This window comes from Melanerpes formicivorus, unplaced genomic scaffold, assembly GCF_026170545.1.
Source record: "Melanerpes formicivorus ecotype bairdi unplaced genomic scaffold, bMelFor1.0.p_v2 SCAF_62, whole genome shotgun sequence".
Taxonomy (NCBI): Eukaryota; Metazoa; Chordata; class Aves; order Piciformes; family Picidae; genus Melanerpes; species Melanerpes formicivorus.
In genome coordinates, this window is record NW_027142414.1 from 658,109 (window position 1) to 684,881 (window position 26,773).

Below are 26,773 nucleotides of genomic sequence, written 5' to 3' on the forward strand. Positions count from 1 at the left end.
AAAAAGTGTCATCTCTTCTAAGACACCAAGCTGAAAATTAAGATCACTGAACAGAATCGATTCCAGCCAAGCTTAACCAAGTGTCCTTCTCGTTGCAAACTACCAGCAGTGATACAAGTATAAATTATTACTGCATCCCAACATTTTTGATCTTAACTTTTACTGGATATTTTTTCCAAAATAAGAACTTCAGTTAAAGAAAAAAATCTTTTGGGAATTAAAAAGTATCAAACCCCACATCCTTGTGTATGTAAAAGCAGTGAAGGGTTTTAAACCTTAATCTTCCAGAAGCTCCACTGAGCCATGAGGTAACTTTATCATCATAGTACAGTATTGCTTCCAAAACCTAGTACTTATAATTTATATTTCAACAGTAACTGTTGTATTACTGATCATTTGACAGAAACATAAGGCTTCTCTGTAGTTTGTATTGAAGAGTGTCTGGTCTAACTTTAACTGACTTAGTTGACTTGGATTTTATGACTGTCCTGGGGAAGCAATTTTGTTTGTTGCTTGATAAATGACAGAAAATTCCCTGACTTTAGCTTTCTCTCCCTCACTCATAGCTTTTTAACAGTATGGACTGATTGCCTCAAACAGTTCAGTTGTCAACTTGCACATGATCATTTATACCCACATAACAACTGGGATTTTGTTTCTGAATTTCTTTGATTTGTCTGGCTTGCTTTGTTCTTGAAGTGTCATTTGAAGTACAAACAAGTCACCCATCTGTCCATCTCACGCAGAGCTTGTGGTAAGCAAAGATGAAGGTCTCGGGCACCTACCTGCCTGCAGATGTGTCTGTGTGTATGTATAGGTCTCTGGTTTCAGTACAAGAAAGCTCGGGTGCAATGACAGTTTAGCAAGCTGGATCATGTGGCATTATTACAAACACTTCTTTATGTTGTCGCTGCTGATTGCAGCAAAGTACATTTTCCTTCAGGGTTATATAAAGTTCATATAATTTCAGAGACATTGGGATGGTGTTTGCTGCTAAGGGGCTCCCTTCTTTGTAAACCTTAGAAAATCTGTAGGTTGCAAGATGGCATGAAGCAGTATTCTGATTTTTAGATCAGGGTATTGTGGCATCACATTCTACTCTTTTAGCTTCCTTTTTATTATTATGTGCTTTCATTCTACTGGCTTGCTTCAATCTCCTCTGTGCCCATGGAAAATGAGTTTGCCTGGGAGTTGACTATCTAATGAGAAAAAGGCAAGTACCCCCCATGCATGGTGTACCTCCAGATATTTAGAAAATGTACTAGTCTGTCCAAGAAGGTACACACAGCTATGCAGTGTATCCTTAATTTTTGGCACTTTGTCTAGATATTAGAGGGTAAAATGGAGAACTCACACTACAGTTGAGTAAATAAATCAGAAAAGGAGGGAATTGATGTAGTAGTGCCACCTGTTAAGTACTAGTTGTGACCAGGGAATGATCTGAGTCAATTGATTAGAGTCTCCATGCTGAACCCTTCTCTGTGGTGCAGTTCTTATGCATTTTCTTTCATTTTTACCTTCAGGAACTTCGGGAAGTCGGAAGAGGGAATATGGTTGTGTAACAGCAGCCCTTGGCAACACATGGAGTCACAGTGTCAACACCAGGCTCATACTACAGTATCATGACTCGCCAACAAGACAGGTGAGAACTGGCAATGAAGAGAATTTAAATAAAGCTACACCAGCAGTGCTTGGTCACATGGGCTGTGTCCTTCAGCCTCTGTGGTTATGCTATATGTGTGGAGAACCTGGCATTCTACAGCCAATTACTTGTTTGGGGTGGGCCAGTCCTCCAGTGCCTCCCTGCATTAGGATGGGCTTAACTATCACAAGACCTAGCCCTGGCCTCTTGGCACAGGCATACAAGTTCCTTGAGCTTTTAGTGCATTTCATGTTGTGCAGATTAAGGTTAATCCTGAAGTGCCTTCCTGCACAGGCTTTTTGGAACAGGGGTAGGAGGCTAGTCCTTCCATTGCCATGATTGTTTTGCTGTCACCCTTTCCATTCTTTGTGCCAAATTTTGACTGTGACTGTTAGGACAGGGAGCATTCTATCTTCTGCAGCTGCTGTTTGTAAGTGGAAGCTTACTGCCTGCACAAGCAAGTTTAACTTTGAGCAGTAAGTATGGGACCTGTTTTCCAGAAGGATGCCTGCAAAACCGAGAATGCTTTGCTTTTCAGTTAGAGACTTTTGAGTGAAATATAGTAGAATTTTCAACTGAAATCTTCACCTCTTAATTAGGGGAGGAAAAAAAAAAAAAAAAAAAAGAGAGAAAAAAGAGAAAAAGTGAAAAACTAGAAGGCAGGACATTTGGGATTTGATTGAGGAAATAACATTTTTTTGTTGTTCTCGAAAACATTATAACCCATGATTTCATCTCTCCCTTGGGATATCTGCATTTTGGCTTTGTCTTGTCTGTTTTTGCAATGATGTAAATCTTTTCCAAGGCTATGACCCACAGTTTTAATGTTATTGATTTTCTGCCTGTTAAAGTAGAGGGCTGTCAGAAAAACTGCTATGCAAAATTCAGACCATCTTACTTGTATAGCATTACTACCCACGTGCATTCAAACTGATAATCCTGGGTTTATTGCCGCAACGCAAGTTTTTTCACTTGTAGTTAGCAACCTGTAGTGCCAGAAGAGAGGAAGCCATCCTCTTTTATTCTTCTCACTAGAAGGAGAATTAAAATGAAGGCACTTCTGTTCCAGAGAATAGTGGGCACTGTGAGGAGGCACAGGTAGTCCTCTGAACTCACACGTAGCAGGCTCAATGTGTTGCATCCGGGTAGAAGAGGCACCTTCCGGACTTCCTTCTAAAGACTGTGCAGCTATATAGAAATATGCTCTTACTATAGCTGCTCTTTTAAGTTCTCTGTATTCTGCTTCCTATTCTGGTCTGTAATGATTTTTCCTTCTTTACATGTGTTGCAAAATACAAAGCTGTTCAGAAATTTTCTGGATCGCTTTGGAGGTAACTTGAGAGATGGCCCTGGCAAAGGGAAAAGGGCAGCAACTGGGCTCTGTATTCCTTCATGATGCACAAAGTTGAGTAAAAAAAATCAAGAACATTCCTCTGCTACTGGAAAGAGGGAGCAGTTTTCCTAAAGAACATTTGGATGTTAAATGTAGTTTCTCCTGAATTTGTTTGAGAAGCATATAAATGCAAGTGTATGAAGTACTGTTTTCAAGCTTTTAAAATTCCATTACAAAAACCATGGTATGATGTGCCAAAAAAACCTCCAAAGAGGCAGAATTTTACTCTTTTCTAACTGGGTTTATGAGGTGCACCACCTTGCTTGCATGTGAAGCCATGGGCTTGTTCTGTTTAATTAAGCAGAAGAACTAAATCTACAGTAATGAAAACCAAACTGAAAGTAAATATTAGTATGTATTATTAAAGGCAAAGTAATTTGAAATAGAAGTGTGATATAAATAGTGATATGTCTGTGAATCCATGAATGAAATGGGATATGTCAGGGAGGTGGTGGAGTCACCGTCCCTGGAGGTGTTCAAGAGGGGATTGGACGTGGCATTTGGTGCCATGGTCTAGTCATGAGTTCTGTGATGACAGGTTGGACTTGATAATCTTTGAGGTCTCTTCCAACCTTGGTGATACTGTGGTACTGTGATGTCCATGATGTCCTGTAAGTATTTTCTTCTTGCTGGTACAGGTGTTATTTTTTCAGATAAATTCTCTTAGTCATAGAAATCTTCCACCTAGTCAGGCAGTTTCCAGTTAGAGGAAGGCATCTAGAATTACCCTACCTGTAGCACACTGTACTGGTTAACTTGCTAGTCTTGCACATGTATGTTCTCTTGTAATTGCTTTCAACTCACTGTCAGAAATTAATTGTGAATTAATTGTTCAAGATGCCATTTCAGTCATCCTGAGGTGGTTCTGCCAGGAGCCATTGGTCATCAGTGATTTTTAAATCAACACTTCTTAAGGAAGCTTAATTTGGAGGTCCAAAAATTGCCAAGTCAGTGATCACTTCTACAAATTCTTCTATTACTGTATTATAAAAAAAACCCAAAACAAAGCACAACAACAAGAACAAAGAAACCCACACACACAAACCAACAACAAACCAAACAGAACACAAAAAAACCTGACCAAACAACCAAGAAAAACCCAGCAACCAACCAACCCACCAAAAAAAACAAACCAAGCAAACAAAAACAACAACAAAAACCCCCAAACAAATGCTGTGATTAATTGGGTTGTCTTGATTTTAAAGTGAAGTTCTGCCCTCAGGAATTACTGAAAACACACAATTGTTCCAGGGTTTTCAGTGAAAAGTAACACAAAGGTTTTCCCTGCTTTCCCCAGTTTGTAACTGTGCAGAGTCAATACACAGTACAAAACACAGTAACACATGTTGTGTTCTGAATTACACAGTGGACACAATTTGTTTTTTTCTTTCTTAAGCTAGAATTCATTCTTGTTTCAGTCACTTTATTTCTTAAAGTTGCTCTTAATGGCTCTGCTTTCTCTTCTTCTTTCCCTGAAGGAGCTGGGGCAGTGGTGACAGTCTGTGGGATTTTCCCTTACATCTGATTTTGGTGGTAGTAGAGGCAGTGTCCTAATCCTCTTGATGGGAAAACTTACTCATCAAGAGGGAAAGCACCTCTTGAGATGCACTGGGCCATGAGGCCCAAGGGTAGTATTCTTCAAAGCATGAAGTGATAATGTAATTGTTAAGGAGGATTCAGGCAAGCAGTTTTTGAGAACCGTAGTATCTTCTGGACAGGACAAGCCACTGGACTGTTAGATGGTTATTCTTACTCATGTAGTCCATTTCTGGGAAAGCTTGGAGATGTTCCTGAAACTCTGGGGAATGCCAGCACAGCAGGTGGCAGAGCAAGTATGCAACAAACCTAGGGAAATCGAGCACTAAATTCCCACACAGGGTTTTATATATATATATTATGTAAAAGATTCCCTCATTTTGTTTATCCAGCAGACCTCTTTTTGGCCAACCATCCTTTTTTCCACCCCACCCTCCATATGTCTGGTGAACATTAATAAGAAAGCAAGCACTTTAGCAAAGCAATGAAATTTTCTGGGACATCCTGCCTGCCTTAAAATCAATTAGGCTTGCTTTATTAGTTGGATAGGAACAGTTTCCTGAGCAAATAGATGAACCCCTTTAGCCCCATCGAGAAGCCAGTGTTCTGGATTTTGTTTCCTCCAGGACAGAAGCAACACCAATGGGGAAGGCATAATGAGGTTTCCAGTGTGCATTTAAATGCATTATGCCACCGAAACTCACAGGAATTATCAACAGTAGCAGTATATAGCTGCTGAGCTGCATGACTTCCATAGTGGCACGGTAGCATATGAGCTTGGAAAAAAGTTAGTGTTTCACACAAATAGGTTCATGAAGGGAATTTGCTATTATCTTTGTGGATACTGATACTTGGTTCTCCCTAAGCAGTTTTGTAAGTAGTTAACCATGGCATTTGTTTTCCTGAAGTCCATACATAAACATGTAGACCCTTTGAGTTTGGGCCAAACCCAACCATGCTGCTCTAGAAACTGTCAGACTCCTCAGTTACCCCTATGTGTGTAATTATCCTTTTTTCCTGGACTGGAGTCCGCAGGCTTCGAGGTTACTGTTTTCATGTGTGCTCAGCTACAGGAAGGCTGGGGAAGGACTTCTCAGGATCTCAGGTAGTGATAGGACTAGGGGGAATGGAATGAAGCTGGAGGTGGGGAGATTCAGGCTGGATGTGAGGAGGAGGTTCTTCACCATGAGAGTGGTGAAACCCTGGAATGTGTTGTCCAGGGAGGTGGTCGAGGCCCCGTCCCTGGAGGTGTTTAAGCCCAGGCTGGATGAGGCTCTGGGCAGCCTGCTCTAGTGTGGGGTGTCCCTGCCCATGGCAGGGGGGGTTGGAACTAGATGATCCTTGTGGTCCCGTCCAACCCTGAATGAAACTATGAAACTATGAAACTATGGTAGGGTTTAATATGTTGACATACTATATTTAATGTTTTATTCTTGTCTTTCGAGACAGGGTGCTGGATTAAGTGTGACACTGGCCAGACCTGGTATGGCAGCTCTTGTGGGCCTGGTTTATTTTATAGGTTTCAAAGGGATTTGTGAGATTCAGAGTATTGTGTTAATGTGTGTAACGCATTTTGAAATTCTCAGATGGAAAGTGAACGTAGAAGTGTTCTTTTGTAACAAATCAGTGTATTCCTATGGTATTCCCAAGCAAGAGCATTTAGAATCACAAAATCATTCCGTTTGGAAAGGACCTTTAAAATTATCAAGTCCAACTGTTACCCCAGCACAGCCAAATCCACCACTAAACCAGGTCCCTAAGCACCACATCTACATGTCTTTTAAATACAAACAGGGATGGTGACTCAGTCACTTTGAGCAGCCTGTTCCAATGCTTGACAAACATTTTGGTAAAGGAATTTTTCCTAATATCTAGTCTAAACCTCCACTGGTGCAATTTGAGGCCATTTCTTATTGTCTTATCACTTCTTACTTGGGAGAAGAGACCAGCACTGCTGTGCTACAACCTCCTTTCAAGTAGCTGTAGGGAATGAGGAGGTCTCCCCTCAGCCTCCTTTTCTCCAGGCTAAACAACCACAGTTTCCTCAGCTGCTCCTCTTAACACTTGTGTTCTAGACCCTTCACCAACTTCACTGATCGTCTTTGGACATGCTCCAGCACCACAATGTTCTTGAAATGAGGGGCCCAAAACAGAACACTGTATTCAAGGTGCAGCCTCACCAGTGCCAAGTACAAGGGCATGATCAATTCCCTCTTCCTTACTGGCCTCACTCTTCCTGATACAGGCCAGGATGCTTTTAGCCTTCTTGGCCACCTGAGCACACTACTGGCTCATGTTCAGCCAACTGTCAGCCAGCACCCCCAGGTCTTTTTCTGCCAGGCAACTTTCCAGTCACTCTTTTCCAAGCCTGTAGCATTGCATGGGATTGTTGTGACCCAAGTGCAGCACCTTGCACTTGGCCTTGTTGAATTTCACGCAACCGGCCTTGGCCCATCAATCCAGCCTGTCCAGATCGCTCAAGCAGATCAATACTCCTGCCCAGCTTAGTGTCATCTACAAACTTACTGAGGCTGACCTCGATCTCATCATCTAGGTCATTGATAAAGGTATTGAAGAGGGCTGGCCACAAATCTGAACCCTGAAGAACAGCAGTTGTGACTGGTCACCAGCTGGATTTAACTCCATTGGGCCTAGCCATCCAGCCAGGTTTTTACCTACCGAAGCGTACGCCCACCCAAGCTATGAGCAGTTAGTTTCTCCAGGAAAATTCTGTGGGAACAAGTTTGAAAGGTTTTACTAAAATTTAGTAGACAGCTTCTACAGCCTTTCCTTCATCCCCTCATCTACTAAGCAGATCACATTGTCATGGAAGCAGATTGATCAGGTTATTCAGTCAGGACCTGCCTGTCTGAATAACCTGCCTGCCTGACTGGACCTGATCTTCTGATCATCCTGTACAGGATGGCACCCAAGATGATCTGCTCCATAACCTTCCTTGGCACTGAGGTCAGACTGAGAAGTCTGTAGTTCCCTGGAACTAGCCCTTCTTATAGATAAATATTGTATTTGCTAACTTCCAGTGAGCTGGGACCTCCCCAAGTGGCTTGGTGAACAGTTCCACCAGTTCCCTCGGTGCCCTTGAGTGAATTTCATCCAGGCCCGTAGATTTGAGTGTGTCTAAGTGGAGTAGGAGGTTGCTATACATCTCATCTTGGGATTATGCAGGCTTCATTCTCCTCCCCATCCCTGTCTTCCAGCTCAAGGGGCTGAATAATTGGAGAGCAACTGGTCTTAAGATTGAGATATGGGCTAGAGCTTTCAAGCTGTGCCAGGTGAACTGTTGTGTAGCATTTTCCTGCTTCAGGCAAAATGTTTCAACTGTAAGTATATGTTATCTCATTCTTAACCAAAACAGAACACAAACCCCTTCTCTCATTCACACTAATGCCAGACATAGCTTTTGTTGTGTCCTTGGTTACAGACCAGCTGTTTTGTCTTGCTCTGCTTACTATCATATGAATAAGGTCTGAATAAGCATTCCAAAATTGTGATGGTGAAGTAACCATGGTACTCAGTGGCACGGGGAAGGGCTGGGAGAGAGGCAAGAGGAGTGGGGGTAAAGTTTTACATATATGTGACTTGCTAAGGCCACCTGCCATGATTCTTTACCTTAAATTTTAGTGAAGCAGTTCTATCAAATTGTGCAGATGTTTGGCTGTAACTCTACTAATCATTGAGAAAATATACTAAAAATGGTAATGTAACTTCTTGTATTCTTGATGGTTTCAGAGCATAAGTGAGACCAGATATATCTCTCCCTGTAAAACATGGAAGGTGGTTGTTATGTGGACTATGTAGATGTTGGATAGTTGTCCCATTTTAAAGGTAACACCAGCTGAAGTTTAAATCCATAAAAATGGGAAGCAAACAAAACTATTTCAAACCATGCAAGTAGGCTCTGGAGAAGAAATATGCACTGTACTACTGTCTGGGGTTAGCATTCTAAATTTTGCTTAGTTATCTGGAGGATAGCAAGTATGGTAATGAAGTTCAGAAATGGCATCCAGCTTCTATGTGTAGTGGAAGATTGTAGCCTCATGCTACAAAAGATTCTAATTACTGTGGTGAGATGATCATACTTACTAGAGGGAGAGAAGGAGTAATGGAATGCAATCAGAACATCTACTAAAATCATTCTGAGATGGAGGGAATAACATCTAATACAAATAAAACACAAACAGCATAGGTGTGTTTTCTTCTGTTAACTTTGTAGCAGTTACAGTTACCTACTAAAACAAATGGAGAAGAAGAAAATGCAGTGGAAACAAAGATACTTGTAATAGTGTTAAACCTAGTTTTGGAGTGAGATGAGGAGGATGGAGGTGGCCACTAGGGTTGAGAAATGCAGATAGAAAGTTTTTTACCTACTTCAGTGGGTGTGGAGGAGAAGCTAGTTCAGTCTTTGACACAGTGGGACAAAGAAAAAGCCCACAGAACAGTGGACAGTGAAACTGCTGTTTGACCAAAAGAGGTGACTGAGGATGTGTAAAGCTTGCCCACTGTTACGTGTGAAGCAAGAAGTATTGCTCTTTGCATTGATTTCTGCTGAGCTAGAATTAGGGGAGGTTCAGAAAAGGAAGTCCCAGTATCTTAAACTTTAGTACAGAAGAAAACTCTGCATGTGGGGTTTTAGCAGAAGTATTAAATCAAAAGAAATGCCATTCAGCAGCTGTCAGGAAAACCTGTCCTGGTGTGCTTTATGAATCATGTACATTGTACAGCAATGCAGATTATGTATATGGTCCATTACTTTTTTTTCCCAATTGTTTAAATGTGATAAAATCTGTAGATAGCAGTGGATGATGAGGTCCAGTGAGCAGTGATAGAAAAGAGATGTTGGGTTGTTTTGAAATGTAAGCAGTGTAACGTATGTATCTGTTCTAAGCCATCTTATTATGTAATGTGCTTATCAAATGGAAAATCAGCTCTGTGAAAACACAAAGAGTTTTCTTTCAATTATGTTTTAAAGATTAGAATGATGGTATGGAGTCATGCAATAAATAGGAAATTTTGCATGGAAATTATATTTTTTTGAGGTAAGCTTAATTTTTGATGGCTCTCCATTATGGAGTGTGCTGCTTTGGAAATACAGCTCTGGCAAGAGTGCAGGAGCACTGCTTGAATTCTGCAAAATCACACATTTAAAGGTACGTGGGTTTTTTCCTAGGATACACAGTTTGCTTCGGAGGCTTCTGCCTCACCTCTGCTACTGTTTCATTATTTTCATTGTTTCATTATATATTAGACAAAATGAAAGGCTGTTATGCCTCAAACTTTTAGGAATGTGTACAAACCACATCCCTTAAAATACATAATTAAAAAGTGCCTTTTTTTCCCCTGATTGACAAAGCTCTGGACTGAAATCTTTTGCTTATGCACGATCAGATACAAGCATAAGCAGCAATGTGAACTTCAGTTGCCTGTGATCTGGATGAAACTGGACACAGTGCATAACTGTAGAATAAACAAATTGTTATTGACACAGTATGATACTGATGTAATCCAGCAATAGTGCCAAATAAAAGTATGCTGTGAAATGGAGGAGGTTCATCAACAAGTATTTGGAGCTCAAACATCACTAGGTCACTTACTTTCCTGACTTGTGTGTTTGTGCATGTATCTGCTTCCAGTAAACTTCCTTCTTAATGGACTTGTGGGGGATGGTCGTACAACATAAACATCACTGTAGCCCTGTCTGCATTTAATGGGGCTGGATTTATGGCCCTCTCCTCTTTAATAGGACACTTTTATATAGAGGAAAATGTTTCCATCATTCTTGAACAAGAATTCATTTACTCAGGTGCTTATATAACACTTACATAATCAATTTGTTATCTAAGAATCTAAATAGAAATGAAAGAACCCTAGATAATATGGAAAAGATCAGAAGAAAGCCTTTAAGTAGTTCACTTTTGTGCAAGAATGTGCAAGCATTGCAAGTGTTCTTGATGAAGATTATTCTAATGTAAGATTGACAAAATAGAGCAATAGCTCTGCAAACCTCAAACTCATGGATCTGTAGTTCAAAGCACCCTAAGCAGAGAAGCAGGAACATCTCCGAGGCAGAGAAGTAGACTCAGTCATGAGGTTCTACCAAGTCTTCCTACTGAGGCTGGTGGCAGAGACAGGTTCTTTCTGTTAGATGTCTGTGCTGATAGAGCAGTCAGGTCTCAAAGGAGACTTCTCTCTGGTTGCTGCTAACCTTCATGGTTATGAATTAACCATCTCATATTATATTTTCAAATTACTGTGCAAGCATTTGCTGCCTGATTTCTGCAGTGCCTATGCCTGTTGCTCATAACCAAGGAAAGTGAGTCATAAAGAAGTCACTGGCCAGAGTAAATCCTGGGAGCAGAGCTAGAATCTTTTCACTGCCACTTATGTGCCACTAAGCCGCTGCCACCTTTAGTGCCTCTATTTCAGACACTTAGGTCTTTGTACTTCCTGGTAGTATGAAGTTTCTCAGCTGTGAAGGTGGTACTCCTACTTCTCTTTCCGATTTTCTTCACAGATTAACTCAGCCGCTGAAGTCTTTTTAACTGTGGTCACTGATTTCTCTCTTGAGTCTCTCTCCTTAGCATGCCATGAACTTTTCTTCATCGATATTCACCATTAACAAAAAGTTAATGAAACTGAGACTGTGGCATGAGCTTTATGGCGAAACTTGTCTGCTTCCTTGTTTGCAGTTTCTGTTGATACCATGGCTGATTTTTCTAAGCCTCAGCTCTAGAAGTCACCTTGCATTCCTGTCTCCTCCTGCAACATTAAAACTTACAAGTTCTCATCAAGCTAGAACTTCCATTTCTAGACAATTAAAATGCTTGTGTAGATTCTAATCTTTCATGTTGGTTAATGTCACATCTTAATTTCTAGTATTGTCAACCTCCTTTTTTTAGTTTTTTTTTCCCCTCTTCCAAACATGCTACAGAAAATAGATCTGTTACCTTGGTGAGATTTAGTCACAGTGTGATATTATTGTTTTAATTTCTACATATTTTCTCTGTTCTGTAACTGGGAAAGTGACCTTTTGCCTTGGTCTAATTGATGATTGTGCACCTTCATGTTAATCACATAGCAAATTCTCAGAAATCGGGGCTCTGTCTCCTGTTCTTTATTGAGAACCACTTAAAGGTCAGGATAGGAGGGGTAGGATTACTATAACAAAATCTGTTCTGAATATAAACAGAGAACTTCAGTCTGTGGTGCTGTTAATCCAACGCCCTTTACAAACACTGTATTTACAGTTCACTAAAACAGCATAAAAATAGGAGAGAGAAAGAGCCAGATATTACTTTCAGATTTTGGTCTGAATTGTCTGGAGAATGTTCTGTTTGTAAGCTTAAGCCCCTTTGCAGAGAGGTAATGAACACAAATTCCCATCCTGTTTATACAGAACCACTTTCCTGATTTTGATTGGCCTTCACTGTGAGTTTTCCCCTCAAAATTGAGTGGAATTAACCTAGGGCAGATTCTCTCACCAATATCTGAAGTTTCATTGCTTGTAGCATCAGAGCAGCAATGACCAAAACTGTTTATCTTTGGAATGCCTTGGCAAATGCCCCTGCCCCCTATCTTCCACCACATTGCCTGCCTCCCTCCCTCCCTCCCTCCCTCCCTTCCATCCTTCCTTCCTTCCTTCCTTCCTTCCTTCCTTCCTTCCTTCCTTCCTTCCTTCCTTCCTTCCTTCCTTCCTTCCTTCCTTCCTTCCTTCCTTCCTTCCTTCCTTCCTTCCTTCCTTCCTTCCTTCCTTCCTTCCTTCCTTCCTTCCTTCCTTCCTTCCTTCCTTCCTTCCTTCCTTCCTTCCTTCCTTCCTTCCTTCCTCCCTCCCTCCCTCCCTCCCTCCCTCCCTCCCTCCCTCCCTCCCTCCCTCCCTCTCTCCCTCCCTCCCTCCCTCCCTCCCTCTTTTATCTTTTTCTTTCTCTTTTTCTCTTTCTCCTTCCCTTCCCTCCCTCCTTTCTCTCCTCTCCCTCCTTTCCCTCTCCTCTCTTCCCTCCCTCCTTTCCCTCCCCTCTCTCCCTTCCCCCCTTCTGTCCCTTTCCTCCTTTCCTCCCTCCCCCCACTTCCTGCCTTCCTTCCTTCCCTTCCCTCCCTCCCTTCCTGACACTGATTGATAGATAACTTAAGCGTTTCAGACACTGCTGGGAAGGTACTCTAAAGTGCAGTTCAGTTAATGAATGGATGCTTCCTTGAATATTCATATTGAAGCAACACTAAATTGGAGGTAGCTAACCAGGTCACTTGTCAATAAGCGTCTCTGTCTCATTTTAAAAAGTGAGACTCCCAGGTAGCAAGTAGCACATGAGGTACTACTGAGGTTGTTCTCCACCAGAAAGAGGGCATTTGATTTATCTTGAGTTTGCAAGGCCCTTTCACATTTGCATAACAGTTATGGTTCATGGCCTTCCTTATCAGTCATTTCCTACAAGCCCTGAGTCTCTAGCAGAAGTTGCACTAGTTGTAACTAGTTGCAATTGTACTAGTCCTGAGTGAACAATCAAGCTTGGCTCTTTCTGCCATTTGGCTTAATTTGGCTGTGCAAATGTCTCTGCTGTTCAGAGTGTTTACATGCTCCACAGCACTGAGTGGAAGGCTGTGGAGTTAAGGTTGCAAAAACACCTGAGTTTGCCTTATAAAGAATTGACAGTGGTCCAGGAGGTTTTGCCTGTCTGAGCCAACAAAGCCTTATCAGGCCTGAGCCAGCACTGCCGTTTTACTCTGCAAATTGATGTTTCTGGTCCAAAGTGTGTTCTTCACTGCATGTCAGTGAAGTTCTTTCTCTTAATTTCACTATTTATTTATCTATCTAGTAATAATATAAAGCTCTGTCCCCATAGCCATCTCAAGCTACAGATGGAAAGTCACCTAATCCCCTCTTCACTGGTGTTGATGTTTCCAGCTAGATGTGGTACATCCCGTAATAAAAGCAGAGGAAAATATTTTTTCCTCCTTTTTTCATACATTTTGTCTTCTCACTTGTGATCTTACAATGGTTATCTCAGTCTCTATTTGAAATAAATGAGCAGGCTAAAAAGAGGAAAGTGTTAATTAGCATGAAAAAACCCTGAGGAGTTCTTTACCTAAATTAATTGGTATTAAGATATTTTTTAAAGCACCAAAACATCTTCCTCTCAGAAATATAACAAAAGTTGCAATTTGGGTGCCACTGCAAGAAAGCAGTTGAGATTTTTTTTGTGTCTTTTTTTTTCCTACAGTTGTGCATTTTCTTTGCTGTGGCTACATTTTTGTCCCTTGAGCATAGCAAAACAACTTCTCAGAGGATCACATGTAGTTAAGATCCCTAATGCACACAGACCAGTCTGAATTTCTGAAGTGTGATCCCCATGCAAGAGAGTATCAAAGAGCCATAAATGCTGCTCCCAGTAATTCTGTGAAAAGAATGATCTGACTTTTGCTTTTCTTTCTTCTCCAACATAGAAGATTTATTAACCCACTGACTGCTATTTGCCATCAAAAGTTTCGGATCTAATGGGTTGGGTCCTAAAGGGCAGTCCAGCCTTTACTGCATCTGTGTCATGCACTGGAACAAACATGTTTGTCCTTACCTGGTGGGGATTGGTGGCCATACACTGCCGAATAGAATAGAATAGAATAGGCCAGACCAGGTTGGAAGAGACTTTCAAGATCATCGCATCCAACCTATCATCCAACACCACCTAACCAACTACACCATGCAACCAAGCAGCCCATCAAGTCTCCTCCTGAACACCTCCAATGATGGCGACTCCACCACCACCCTGGGCAGCCTATTCCAATGGGCAATCACTCTCTCTGTGCAGAACTTCCTCCTAACCTCCAGCCTAAACCTCTCCTGGCACAGCTTGAGACTGTGTCCTCTTGTTCTGGTGCTGGTTGCCTGGGAGAAGAGGCCAACCTCTGCCTGTCCACAACCTCCCTTCAGGTAGTTGTAGAGAGCAATAAGGTCTCCCCTGAGTCTCCTCTTCTCCAGGCTAAGCAACCGCTGTCTCAGTCTGTCCTCATAGGCCTTGTGTTCCAAACCCCTCACCAACTTTGTTGTGAATTAAGATTCCTGAAACATCTCATGTTTGTTAGGGAAAAGATTTTCTAGGCCTGTACATCCAGCAATGCAGATGTTATATATAAAGCCATTAAGCTTTCTTTGAAAGCATTGTTTTCCACTTCCTTGGTAAAATCTCTCCCAATAATGTTCTGAAAATCTGAGAAAATCTGAGTCTTGTAGAAAGACTGGAATCAAATTTTAAATTAAATCTTTCACTTTTTCTCAACACCCATAAAGCATGAGTATACCAAAAGCACACTTACTAGATCAGTGTTTATTAGCTCATGGATATGTTAGCTTTTTTGGTTTATTTATTGTCCTTGTTATGTGATGCCCAGTGGACTCTAAAATGCACTCTGCTGAGGCTTTACATGAGGTAATACTGCTGTCTCTTGCATGTGAATTTAGCAGTGTTGTGTTAGCTCGTCTCCAGGGACTTTACTTTTAGAGACAGAACAAAGTGAACACATGAAAGAAGTTGGAAAAGTTTTTTGTTTGTTTCATGTCAAAAGCATTTTGCAGCCACAAGTGTGGGTGAAAAGTATTTATGTTGTGGTCTAGGACTTGGTTGAATCCCAGTCTTTTTGGCCCAAGCCTAGGAAGTTAGGATTATGCCTTTACATCAAGAAAGTATGAAGGATACTGTTGTTTTTACCGATGTCCAAAAACAATGAATGCAGGATGGGCAGAGCACTCCTGTGATGCTGTTTTACAATGGATTACTTTTATTTCAATTTATAAACAGTAATATTGAGGGGGTTTTCTTCTTTTTTCTTTTTCTTTTCTTTTTTTTTTTTTTCCTTTTCATTGTTTAGAAAGGCAAAAGAAGGAGAAAGGAAGAATAACTATTGGCAAAATAAAGATTTGAGACACATTAGAAATGGCATTGGGGTAGAATTTACAACAGATAGCTTTTTATCTGTGGAAGATAAATATTTTGTTAAAACTGGCCCAGAGAAGGTTCACAGACATCTGAAGAATAGTAAAAGTAATTAATCATGATGGTAATGCATATACCCATTACATAAAGAAGAATGTACATTCCCTTATGTTGTGCTGGTGAATTACACCAAGCTGATCTATTCCATGCAGTGACAAGGGATGGATGCTTTTTTTGTTCACCACCTCTGCAGCCTTTTGGGCAGAGGAGCCAGTGGCATCAATGTCTGAGCACATGGTTCTGTAGAGGAGAAAGTGCACAGCTGCTGGGCTTCCATGCTGTTCTCCTTGCTGGTCCTGTCTCTGCCAGGCAAGCCTGTCAGGTTGAGTGGAAGCAGACATATGTTCTGAGAACTGATCTGGTGGTGTTGTACCTTAGGTGGTACAACACCTGGTGGTAGTCCCTTAGGAGTCCTTCTCAATTTGGGATGCATGATCCTAGGGATAAGGCAGTGTTCCAATACAGTGTCATAAATAGGAATTGTAACCTTCAACTCTTTTCTTATCTCCACAGCCAAAGTCCAGTGGAACAGTATGGAAGGCTCTAAGGAGCTACATACACTTTATTTTTTGTGCTTTGCACTACCAGTGTGCTTAAGTCTGATGAGTGACCACAAGCTGCCATACACAGGAATTCCCCTGTGCTCATGCTACCAACTATTTTATCCAGTCACAGCACCATCTTCAAATCTGTTTTCTTGCTACAGTTTCATTGTGGTAACCAGGAACTGGCTGGCTGGCCACTTTCCCACTTGGTTAAAGCTACACACTTTTTCTCCTGAATTACCCATCACATTGGACAATTACCAGGGCTTTGGGCCTCAAAAGTATCATGGCATAGGAAATCATCATGGCCAAGCTCTTGTGATGTTTTCTGGCCTCCAGCGGACTCTCTTCTGGACAGCTGGCCTCCTGAGCTGGCATATGGAGTCAGGGAGCGGTATAGTTCCCCTGTAATCCAGAGACCTGCTCAGCCACTTGGATCCCCACAAGTCCATGGGACTGGATGGGATCCATCCTAGGGTGCTGAGAGAGCTGGCAGATGAGCTGGCCAAGCCACTATCCATCATTTTTCAACAGTCCTGGCTCACTGGAGAGGTCCCAGAAGACTGGAAGCTGGCCAACATTGTGCCCATCCACAAGAAGGGCCAGAAGGAGGAACCAGGGAATTACAGACCTGTCAGCCTGACCTCAGTGCCAGGCAAGATTTTGGAACAGGTCATCTTGAGAGCAATCACACAGCAGTTATAGGATGGCCAAGGGATCAGGCCCTGCCAGCATGGATTTAGGAAGGGCAGGTGCTGCCTCACCAACGTGATCTCCTTCTATGATCAGGTGACTGCCTGGTGGGTGTGGGGAGGTCTGTGGATGTAGTCTACCTGGACTTCAGCAAGGCCTTTGACACCATCCCCCACAGCAAACTCCTGACCAAGCTGTCAGCCCATGGCTTGGACAGGAGCATGCTGCATTGGGCTAGGAACTGGCTGGAGGGCTGAGCCCAGAGAGTGGTGGTGAATGGTGCCACATCCAGCTGGCGACCACTCACCAGTGGTGTCCCCCAGGGATCAGTTCTGGGCCCCATCCTGTTTAATATCTTTATTGATGATCTGGATGAGGGGATTGAGTCCATCATCAGTAAGTTTGCAGATGACACCAAGCTGGGGGCAGGTGTTGATCTGTTAGAGGGTAGAAGAGCTCTGCAGAGGGACCTTGACAGGCTGAACAGATGGGAAGAGTCCAACGGCATGAGATTTAACATATCCAAGTGCCGGGTTCTGCACATTGGCCACAACAACCCCATGCAGTGCTACAAGCTGGGGTCAGAGTGGCTGGAGAGCAGCCAGGCAGAAAGGGACCTGGGGGTGCTGGTTGGCAGTAGGCTGAACATGAGACAGCAGTGTGCCCAGGTGGCCAAGAAAGCTAATGGCATCATGGCCTGGATCAGGAATAGTGTGGCCAGCAGCGAAGTCATTCTGCTCCTGTACTCAGCACTGGTTAGGCCACACCTTGAGTGTTGTGTGCAGTCTGGGTCTCTCAGTTTAGGAAAGATGTTGAGTTGCTGGAACATGTCCAGAGAAGGGCAACAAAGCTGGGGAGGGTTTGGAGCACAAACCCTATGGGGAGAGGCTGAGGGAGCTGGGGTTGCTTAGCCTGGAGAAGAGTAGACTCAGGGGAGACCTTATTGCTCTCTACAACTACCTGAATGGAGGTTGTAGCCAGGTGGGGGGTGGTCTCTTCTCCCAGGCAACCAGCACCAGAACAAGAGGACACAGTCTCAAGTTGCACCCCAGGGGAGGTTTAGTCTGGATGTTAGGAAGAAGTTCTTCCCAGAAAGAGTGATTGGCCATTGGAATGGGCTGCCCAGAGAGGTGGTGGAGTCACCATCACTGGAAGTGTTTAAGAAGAGACTGGGTGAGGCTCTTGGTGCCATGGTTTAGTTGATTAGATGGTGTTAAATGATGAGTTGGACTTGATGATCTTGATGGTCTTTTCCAACCTGGTTAATTCCAGTCTATTCTATTAGAAGAGACCCCTAAACAGAAAAGACAGCAAAATGAATTTTGCTAAATAGGGAGTAAGGCACATGGCAGAGAGACAGAAAGCACTCCCGGGAAGAGGAATTTCACAGGGTCTGGTGTTACATGAGCAGAAGGGTTTGCATACCCTGTATTCTGTGCTGAGGAACTTGCACTAGAAGTATGTTAGAGGCAGCCCGATTTTGTGCAGTTCCCTGGCTGGGTTGCTGCAGTTCAGGAACAATTTGCATAACCATCTAGGATTGCATTTTCTTTTCCAATTAAAACTTGAAGTTGCCCAGCATTTGCCTGGGCAGTGCAGTCCCCTGCCACTGAAGTTTCGTACAGGAAAAGACACTGGGTTGGAGTGTTCAGGGATCTGCTTTCAGTCTGGGAGAGCAGCATTTGGATTTGGCCTGTTGCATTTGGGAGAGCTGTTGCTCTGGAGCACATCAGGGCAGTTCACCTTGGAAAATTTTGCTCTTGTTGTCTGCGATGGTCTTTGGTACTCATTTGAGGTTTTGATGGTTTCCTTCCACTGCAGGAAAGTTTACTCAGTCCAGGGATATTCAGAGCTCCTTATTAAAGTGCCTGAAGCTAAAACCATGTCTGAATGGCACTACATAGTACATGCTGAGCTCTCTCACTTGAAATCTGATGTTTGGCACAGCACAAGGACTGAAACAATTTGCAGACTGGTCATCTGTTGCTAGCAACTGTCTTTGTTCTGCTTTTATGAGAAGGGAAAGGATTGATCTCTTTGAATAGCTGAGAAAATAGATAGCAGAGCTGTTACTTATTAATCCTTCTGCTGCACCCTCTACCTAGCTAGCAGAAAATTAACACATTTACTACAGATGTCTGATGTCTGTCTCCATGCCTAATTTTGGACTCAAGCAAAGGAGTAGTTCATAATTTTCATATAATTGCTCAATAAACAAATGGCAAAGTTAGAAAGAAAACTCATGAATCCCAATTGCCAGGTCCTGGAATTAGGCACTATGAAAAAGTCTTTTATGTAGGTATTGCTCTTTAGAAGCAAGGTCTGAAGCCAGCCAGGTATAGCAGGGCTTGAGATTTGGAGTGTCCTCTTTCCTTGACTTGTCCACTCCCCTATTTCTCTGCTATTCTTAAAAGATCCATGATTTTAATTTCAGTCTTCTCCTTTTGTTTGTTTTCCTTCCATTTCTTTCCTTTGCAAGTATTGAATGTCTCCTCTGGGAGTAAGCCTAACCACATGTGCATGCAATGATGGTTATTTTTATTGGAGTCATTGCCTGTGACTGTTATTCATTACTATAGGAAGAACTGCACTAACAAACTCCTCTGAGAGCTTTTTTCCCCCCTGTTTTCTGTTGTAAAAAGAAAAGAAAAGAAAAGAAAAAGACCTATTTTGACCATAGCCATTGAGAGTATCTACTGCCATCATAAAGACCTCAAGAGTTAGGAGATTGGAGGCTGGTTCTGCCTCCTGAATGTCCTGTTGTGCCTGGTGTTGCAAAGCAGAACCTCAGCATCTCCCAGCTTCCTTGCATGTGTCTCTTTAGGTTAGCTCTTCCACCATCTGTCCAACTCTCTGCTGCCTTAACAATTCAGTTGGTCTCTGCTTTGGAATATACAAAGCTAGTGCAGTCACTGGCTACTGTTGTAGCCTCCTGTGACAGTAAATTCTACAGCCAAAACACCACAAAACAAGGCCTGCCTAGGATGAAATGGCCAATTCAGAAAAGGCAAGTCTAAAGTGGTATAAAATGCTTTGATCTCACTTGCACTTCTGGTCTTGACACTGGATCAGCAGCCATACAAGCCCTATGAGGAGAAGCTGAGGGAGTTGGGATTGTTTATCCTGGAGAAGAAGAGGCTCAGGGGTGACCTCACTGCTCTCTACAACTACCTGAAAGGTGATTGTAGCCAGGAAGGGGTTGGTCTCGTCTCTCTAGCAACCAGCACTAGTACTAGAGGACACAGTCTCAAGCTGAACCAGAGGAAGTTTAGGCTCAGGGTGAGAAGAAAGTTCTTCACGGAGAGAGTCATTCGTCATTGGAATGTGCTGCCCAGGGAGGTGGTGGAGTCTCCGTCCCTGGAGGTGTTCAAGAGGGGATTGGATGTGACACTTGGTGCCATGGTCTAGTCATGAGGTCTGTGGTGACAGGTTGGACTTGATGATCTTTGAGGTCTCTTCCAACCTTGGTGATACGGTGTGATATTTCCTTACTTTAATTCTCAAAGCTACAAAGTTACAAAGTTACATGTCTGTGTCATTGTGGGCACCCCAATGTGGGCATCCCACCTTTAAGGTCATGTAAGGGGCTCTTGGTACTTTGAGATGAATCTGCAGCATAAATAATAAAGTTATTTGTAGTTAAATTAGGGTCATCTGCCTAGCACAAATGTAGGTCAGAGCTTAGAGATGTAATCAGTCTAAATAATTTCACATAAGAAATACAGGGATGTAATGTCAATGAATATTAATTAACCACTTCTGAGGTAGGAGGGAAGGTGAGTGATCTGCTTAAGCTTACCCAAAAGAGCATAGGACATTACCCTAAGAGTTAAAGCAAGAAGTGATTTGTCTGAAATGTGGCAAATGCTGCATAGGTTCATGATTTCCAAGGATTTTTACAAAAATGTTTCATTAGAATAGAATAGTAAAGGTGCAATCATCTCACTTAATTTTAAACCCCTGAAAAATTATGCATTATGTTAAGCTATATTAGAATAGAGTAAACCAGGTTGGAAGAGACCTTCAAGATCATCGCATCCAACCTATCATCCAACGCCACCTAATCAACTAAACCATGGCACCAAGCACCCTATCAAGTCTCCTCCTGAACACCTCCAATGATGGCAACTCCACCACCCTGGGCAGCCCATTCCAATGGGCAATCACACTCCCTGTGTAGACCTTCCTCCTAACCTCCAGACTAAACTTCCCCTGGCACAGCTTGAGTCTGTGTCCTCTTGTTCTGGTGCTGGTTGCCTGGCAGAAGAGACCAAACTCTGCCTGTCTACAACCTCCCTTAAGGTAGTTGTAGAGAGCAAGAAGGTCACCCCTGAGTCTCCTTCTTTCCAGGCTAAGCAGCTCCAGCTCCCTCAGCCTCTCCTCATAGGGCTTGTGTTCCAAACCCCTCACCAACTTTGTTGCCCTTCTCTGGACACGCTCCAGCAACTCAACATCTTTCCTAAACTGAGGGGCCCAGAACTGGACACAGTACTCGAGGTGTGGCCTAACCAGTGCAGTGTACAGGGGCAGAATGACCTCTCTGCTCCTGCTGGCTGCACTGTTCCTGATGCAGGCCAGGATGCCATTGGCCCTCCTGGCCACCTGGGCACACTGCATAATCTCTCATAATCTCTGCTTTTCACTAGCACTGTCTCTTAAAATCAAAGGTAATGTGTCAGAATTTCCTTGGGAAGGTTTGATCTTTGATATTAATTTACATTTGTTAATCTGAGCATCATGCTGATATTTCAGGATTAAGATTTCTTTTAATTCTTTATCCCTTACTGAATCCATCTCATATTCCTCCTCAGATTTTGAAAGTTGTAACTTCATTAATTTTCTTACTCAGATTGGTGTCCACTGTTGCTATTGCCACTGCAAAACTGTCTTAAATACATCTGTATTTCTCTTTTTATTTTCCTTAAGATGAGAGACAGGTATTTCTTGACTTTACAGTCTTAGCTATGTTTGTCATATATGGAATTTGTATACACTGCACTAAAAGAAAATAAACCAATGTGCTTTGGGGGGGTGAAACAACAGCAGGATGGGCAGACACCTTTTGAGTCAGTTCATTTTGCTGTTGTTTCCAGATGTGTGCTAATGGACATTTTTAGAGTGTCCACACAGACTCTGCTTGCCTACTTTTCTGCACTAATTGGTTTGGATTTATGGAATGCCTCTTACAAAGTGCCTCTAGCTGACATTGTTGCTTTTCTATAAAGTAGCAGAAAGGAAACTCATTCCTAAACAGTTTCCTCTGGACAGGATTTTCTTGTGGGTGAAGGAGAGACACAACCCATTTAAATTGCTCTATAAAGAGTTTTATTGAGTTGTGGCCCATTAACTTGGCCTTGATGAAAGCATTGTCAAACAACTGGATTTCAGGGAACTACATCTCTCAGGTGCTACATGTGACACAAATTAAATGGTAGCTCCCCAAGAAATCATTTTAATTCAAGTTGTGAATTTTTGTAATTTCTTTTTTTTTTCCCCACATGTACAAAAGGGGTTGGGACTTCATATCTGCTCCCAGTTCTGGGACATGTTTGTAGCCCAGTCTTTCATTGTGTGCTTTCTAGTGCTCAAGACATCTTAAGCGCTCCTTGTGTCAATCTACAGAGTTTTTTCTACTGGGAGAAATATTTGTGTGGGGTCTAGATGATTAGGGAGACTGAAGCATGGCTTCATAGATCTCTTTTCCCTCAACTTGTCCAGTTTTCCTCTTTGTTCCCATTCATTGCTCAGCCTGTCCAGCCTGTGACCTTTTCTACTGATGACAATCATACAGATGCAGGCAATACTGCTGGGGTGGCTGAGATGCCTTCTTACTACAGGGGGGAAAATCTGTGCATAGACCTTTTTTCTTGCAATGGGATTTGGAAGAAGACATAAAGGTGGTTGTAGCCAGGAAGGGGTTGGTCTCTTCTCTTTAGCAACCAGCACCAGAACAAGGGGACACAGTCTCAAGCTGTGCCAGGGGAAGTTTAGGCTTGAGGTGAGGAGAAAGTTCTTCACGGAGAGAGTCATTTGTCATTGGAATGGGCTGCCCAGGGAGGTGGTGGAGTCAACATCCCTGGAGGTGTTCAAGAGGGGATTGGACGTGGCACTTGGTGCCATGGTCTAGTCATGAGGTCTGTGGTGATAGGCTGGACTCAATGATCTTTGAGGTCTCTTCCAACCTTAGTGATACTGTGATACTGTGATAAAGCAAGGGATAACTTCCATAAGCAAGCACAAGTCCAGTCCCTGATAAAGTCAGACAAAGTCACAGTGATTTGCTTGTGAAGGCAATGTGATCTGATAATGTCTTCTTGAGATTTTGGTACTGATATCAACTATACAGTCGTCAGGAATGTATTTAGTTTCTGAACTTCAAATTACCCAAATGCATAATGGAGTTATTTTTTACCCCACTCTTGTAAAGCCTTTTAAAAATACACAAGTTAGGTACTGTATACAAGCAAAATATTGTTATCCCAAGAAACATTTGTGGTGAGAGAACAGTAAATTGTTTATAGTTATATCCTGCAAGCTGAATAAATGACTATTTTTAATCCTACCTTGTAAAGTCATCCCATTGCCCTGAAGAATGGTTCAGTGTGAAGAAGGAGCAGGGAACAGCTGGTATACTGCTGTGTGAAACCTTGATGCTACTGTGGCATTAGTGCCTGTTGATGTTCTCAGACACCTTTCTGATGGGCTGGAGTCAGCATGACCTGTGAGACTGGAAGAGAGCTGGCCCTGGGAAATGAGTCACAGCTCCTGCTTAAATAAGGACTGCCACTTTCCTTTCTAGAATATATCAAATACCTGCCCATAGGGCCCAGGGAGAACCAGAATAGAGAGCAGAAAAAAGTTACAAGGTCTGCTAGGATATCAGATGCAAAATCATATTCATTGTTTTCCTTTTTTCTGGGCTCTGTTGCAGATGAAAAAGCAGTAAGAAGGGAAATTCTGGCATGGTGATTGTCCACCCAGACAATTTGACGCAGTTAGGGGACAGACTTATTTATCTTACTATTGATTTTGTTACTATGTGAGTCTAACTAAACTCTGAGACATAGTCTTTCCCCTGTTGAATGACACTGTCGATGGTGCAGGTTTCATTCTCAGAGTCTCAGCTATGCTTTTCCAAACAGACATGGTATAACTGAAGAGTCCTCCTGAAATGCACCAACTATTAGCAACAGTTGTTTACCACGTTGGAACAACAATATGAATTACTGAAAAATCCCAGCAAGCCAGAGTTGTTTCAGTGAGGGCAGCAGGCATAGTGAGAGCCAGAGTCCTTTCGTGAATGTTGTGTGTTTGGTCAGTCGGTCTGAATTCCAAAATATATATTAGCTGAAAATGTGTCTTTGTTACTCATTTGGTCATTTGCACATGTATGCATTTTGTTAGCACAAACAATGAGATAATGTAAATATAGCAGAAAGGGAGATCTAAGGAGAAACTTAACACGGAAGAAAGTAACAAGAGAAGCTGTTCACTGATAAGATGAGGCTGACGTACTTTGAAAGAGTCTTCAAAATGTTTGCACTTGTGTTCCACAGTCATTTCTAAAACCTAATTTCTTGTAATGTTCACAGTAAAAACACGGAGAAGAAACTGGATGCCTTACCAGTCTAAACCAAAATGATTCATTAGATGCTAGTAGTGATGATTTTCTCAAATATTTCACTGAAATATCTTCATCCATGACTTCTATTAAAGTCATTAGTTTTCCATTATGGAATCATATTTTATTTTCTCTTACTGTGTGAGAGCTCATCACTCAGTCAAAATCATCTTCTTATTTCACTATTCGGTAGTTTATCATCCTGACATTTTGATAACAAATTTGATATAAGACTATCCCCTTAATTTATTTAATCATTTTGGTAGGACCCTGGCTTGATTTCAGGTTATCAGGCTCCTTCTGAAAGTCCATCCAATTCGTTTTCCAATTCATCTCTTTTCCTTGCTATTGACACAGAATGTTGTCCCAATAATTAATATTTTCTTCTGAGCTTTTACAGTCAATTTCTGTGATTCATCTCTTCCATAAAGCTTATAAACAATAAACTGGAGTAATAAAAATGCTTTCCCTAATTAGAAAACAAACGGTAATGTACATTTTTCCTGCTGTCATCATCAATTCTCTCTGAGCCTTTTGTTTCTCAACTGCTCTGCCTGTCTCCCATTTATCTTCTTTTATTTAGTCTGATGGTATCTATCCTGTTTCTATTCACTTTTCATCAAGGTGATATATCTCCTCTTCCTCAGTGTTCTTAACGTGCCACACAGCAGAAGTAATTTTTCGGTTGTTTAATGTTTATTCTACATTGGTGTCAACTAATAATTATTACAAACCTTCTGACAGGGAAACGTCATGCTAGAAAAGACAGAAAGGAAACCGAGATTTGATCATTTTGTAAAGATAGGACTTTGCAAAATGTAAACCAGCTCTGATTTTCACTTCTCTCATCTATCTCTATCATTCACACTTGAGTAGAACAGCAACACATCCGGATTTTATAGTCCATTACTGAAGCTCATGAATAGTATTCTAGAAGCATCATGCACAGGATGAAGAAAGACTCAGTACAGTTCCATCATTTTGCTGTGTCTATTTTCTGTTCATTCCACCATTTTACAACATCAATTTTGTAACCTAAATGCCTGTTAACTCCTTTAGACTATTATTTACAATTGCTGTTTACTCATCTCAAAATGTGTGCTCCTTTTGGTGCAACTTCACACTGAATAATGTCATATTCTCAGGATCTCAGGTAGTGATAGGACTAGGGGGAATGGAATGAAGCTGGAGGTGGGGAGATTCAGGCTGGAGGTGAGGAGGAGGTTCTTCACCATGGGAGTGGTGAAGCCCTGGAATGGGTTGTCCAGGGAGGTGGTTGAGGCTTCATCCCTGGAGGTGTTTAAGACCAGGCTGGATGAGGCTCTGGCCAGCCTGCTCTAGTGTGGGGTGTCCCTGCCCATGGCAGGGGGGTTGGAACTGGATGATCCTTGTGGTCCCTTCCAACCCTGACTGATACTACTACTATGATACTAATTATCACTAGCAACAACAAAATCTTGCAAGGTCTGTATTGCATGTGTGATTCCTTGATTAACTAATGCTTATGATATAAGGTGTTTCTTTTGCTTATCTGGTTAGGAAATAAAGCAATAAACTCTTTAACATGTGTCAAGAACTTTTGTGGAGTTATATTTTTCTTCCTTTTCCTAAAGTGAAGGAAACTTTTTATATTGGACTGAAAATTTAGGGTTTTAATGTTAAGTTTAGGGAAGTGGATTGTGGAAAGAGGTTTCTGTTTCAGCTTTTTAATAAAGAATTCAGATTCAGGTTCGGATAATCAACCTTTCTGTACTCTCTCCAGTTTTTGGCCAGGACTGATTTGGAATTGGAACAATACATGCAGTTATATATATGTGAGTTTTAGGAATGCCTGTTCTGCCTGAGCTGTCTACTTTTGAGTTATCCTGGAAGACCCCTTGTGTTTGCCACATCCTCAGGTGGCTGCTTGGAGTCATGCTTACCAGGAGATAGAGATGAGAAGACTTTAAATTACAAATTCTGTATTTGAGCAACAGCAACTTTGTTGACCACAAAGATCCTTAGTTGCATATGGATGGTGCAGGGAAGGTTGTAAGCATGTATTGTTCCAACTCTCTCGGTTCTATCAGCATAAAAGATAAGGTGGCAGGCCTCAATGTTTTTCAGGATGCCCAGAGGACGTGATGGAGTGCATTCCAGGCACTGGTTCTCATCCTTTTTATAAATATTTTAATCTGAATACTAAAATTAAAGATTTTTTCGTTCTTTTGGGTTTTTTTTTAGCCTTGCCTCTTTGAGTTGAAGGTTCTTCTAGTATCTCACTTTACTAATGATTATGAACATTTTCAGCCCAATGTCTTTGCAGCTGCTCATTTGTTCTTGTGTTAGGTGGCAGTTTGAAAA

General features: G+C 42.0%; 1 protein-coding gene across 4 annotated transcripts in view; it reads left to right on the top strand.

The window, feature by feature from the left end:
• The window catches only part of RAD51B (RAD51 paralog B), a 443,129-nt gene that overhangs the window by 277,626 nt on the left and 138,730 nt on the right, over positions 1-26,773 (top strand). For all 4 annotated transcript variants that reach the window (XM_068162067.1, XM_068162069.1, XM_068162066.1 and 1 more), the window contains exon 9: positions 1,524-1,642. In XM_068162067.1, coding sequence (XP_068018168.1) covers positions 1,524-1,642 — 119 coding nt within the window. The remainder of the gene's footprint in view (positions 1-1,523; positions 1,643-26,773) is intronic.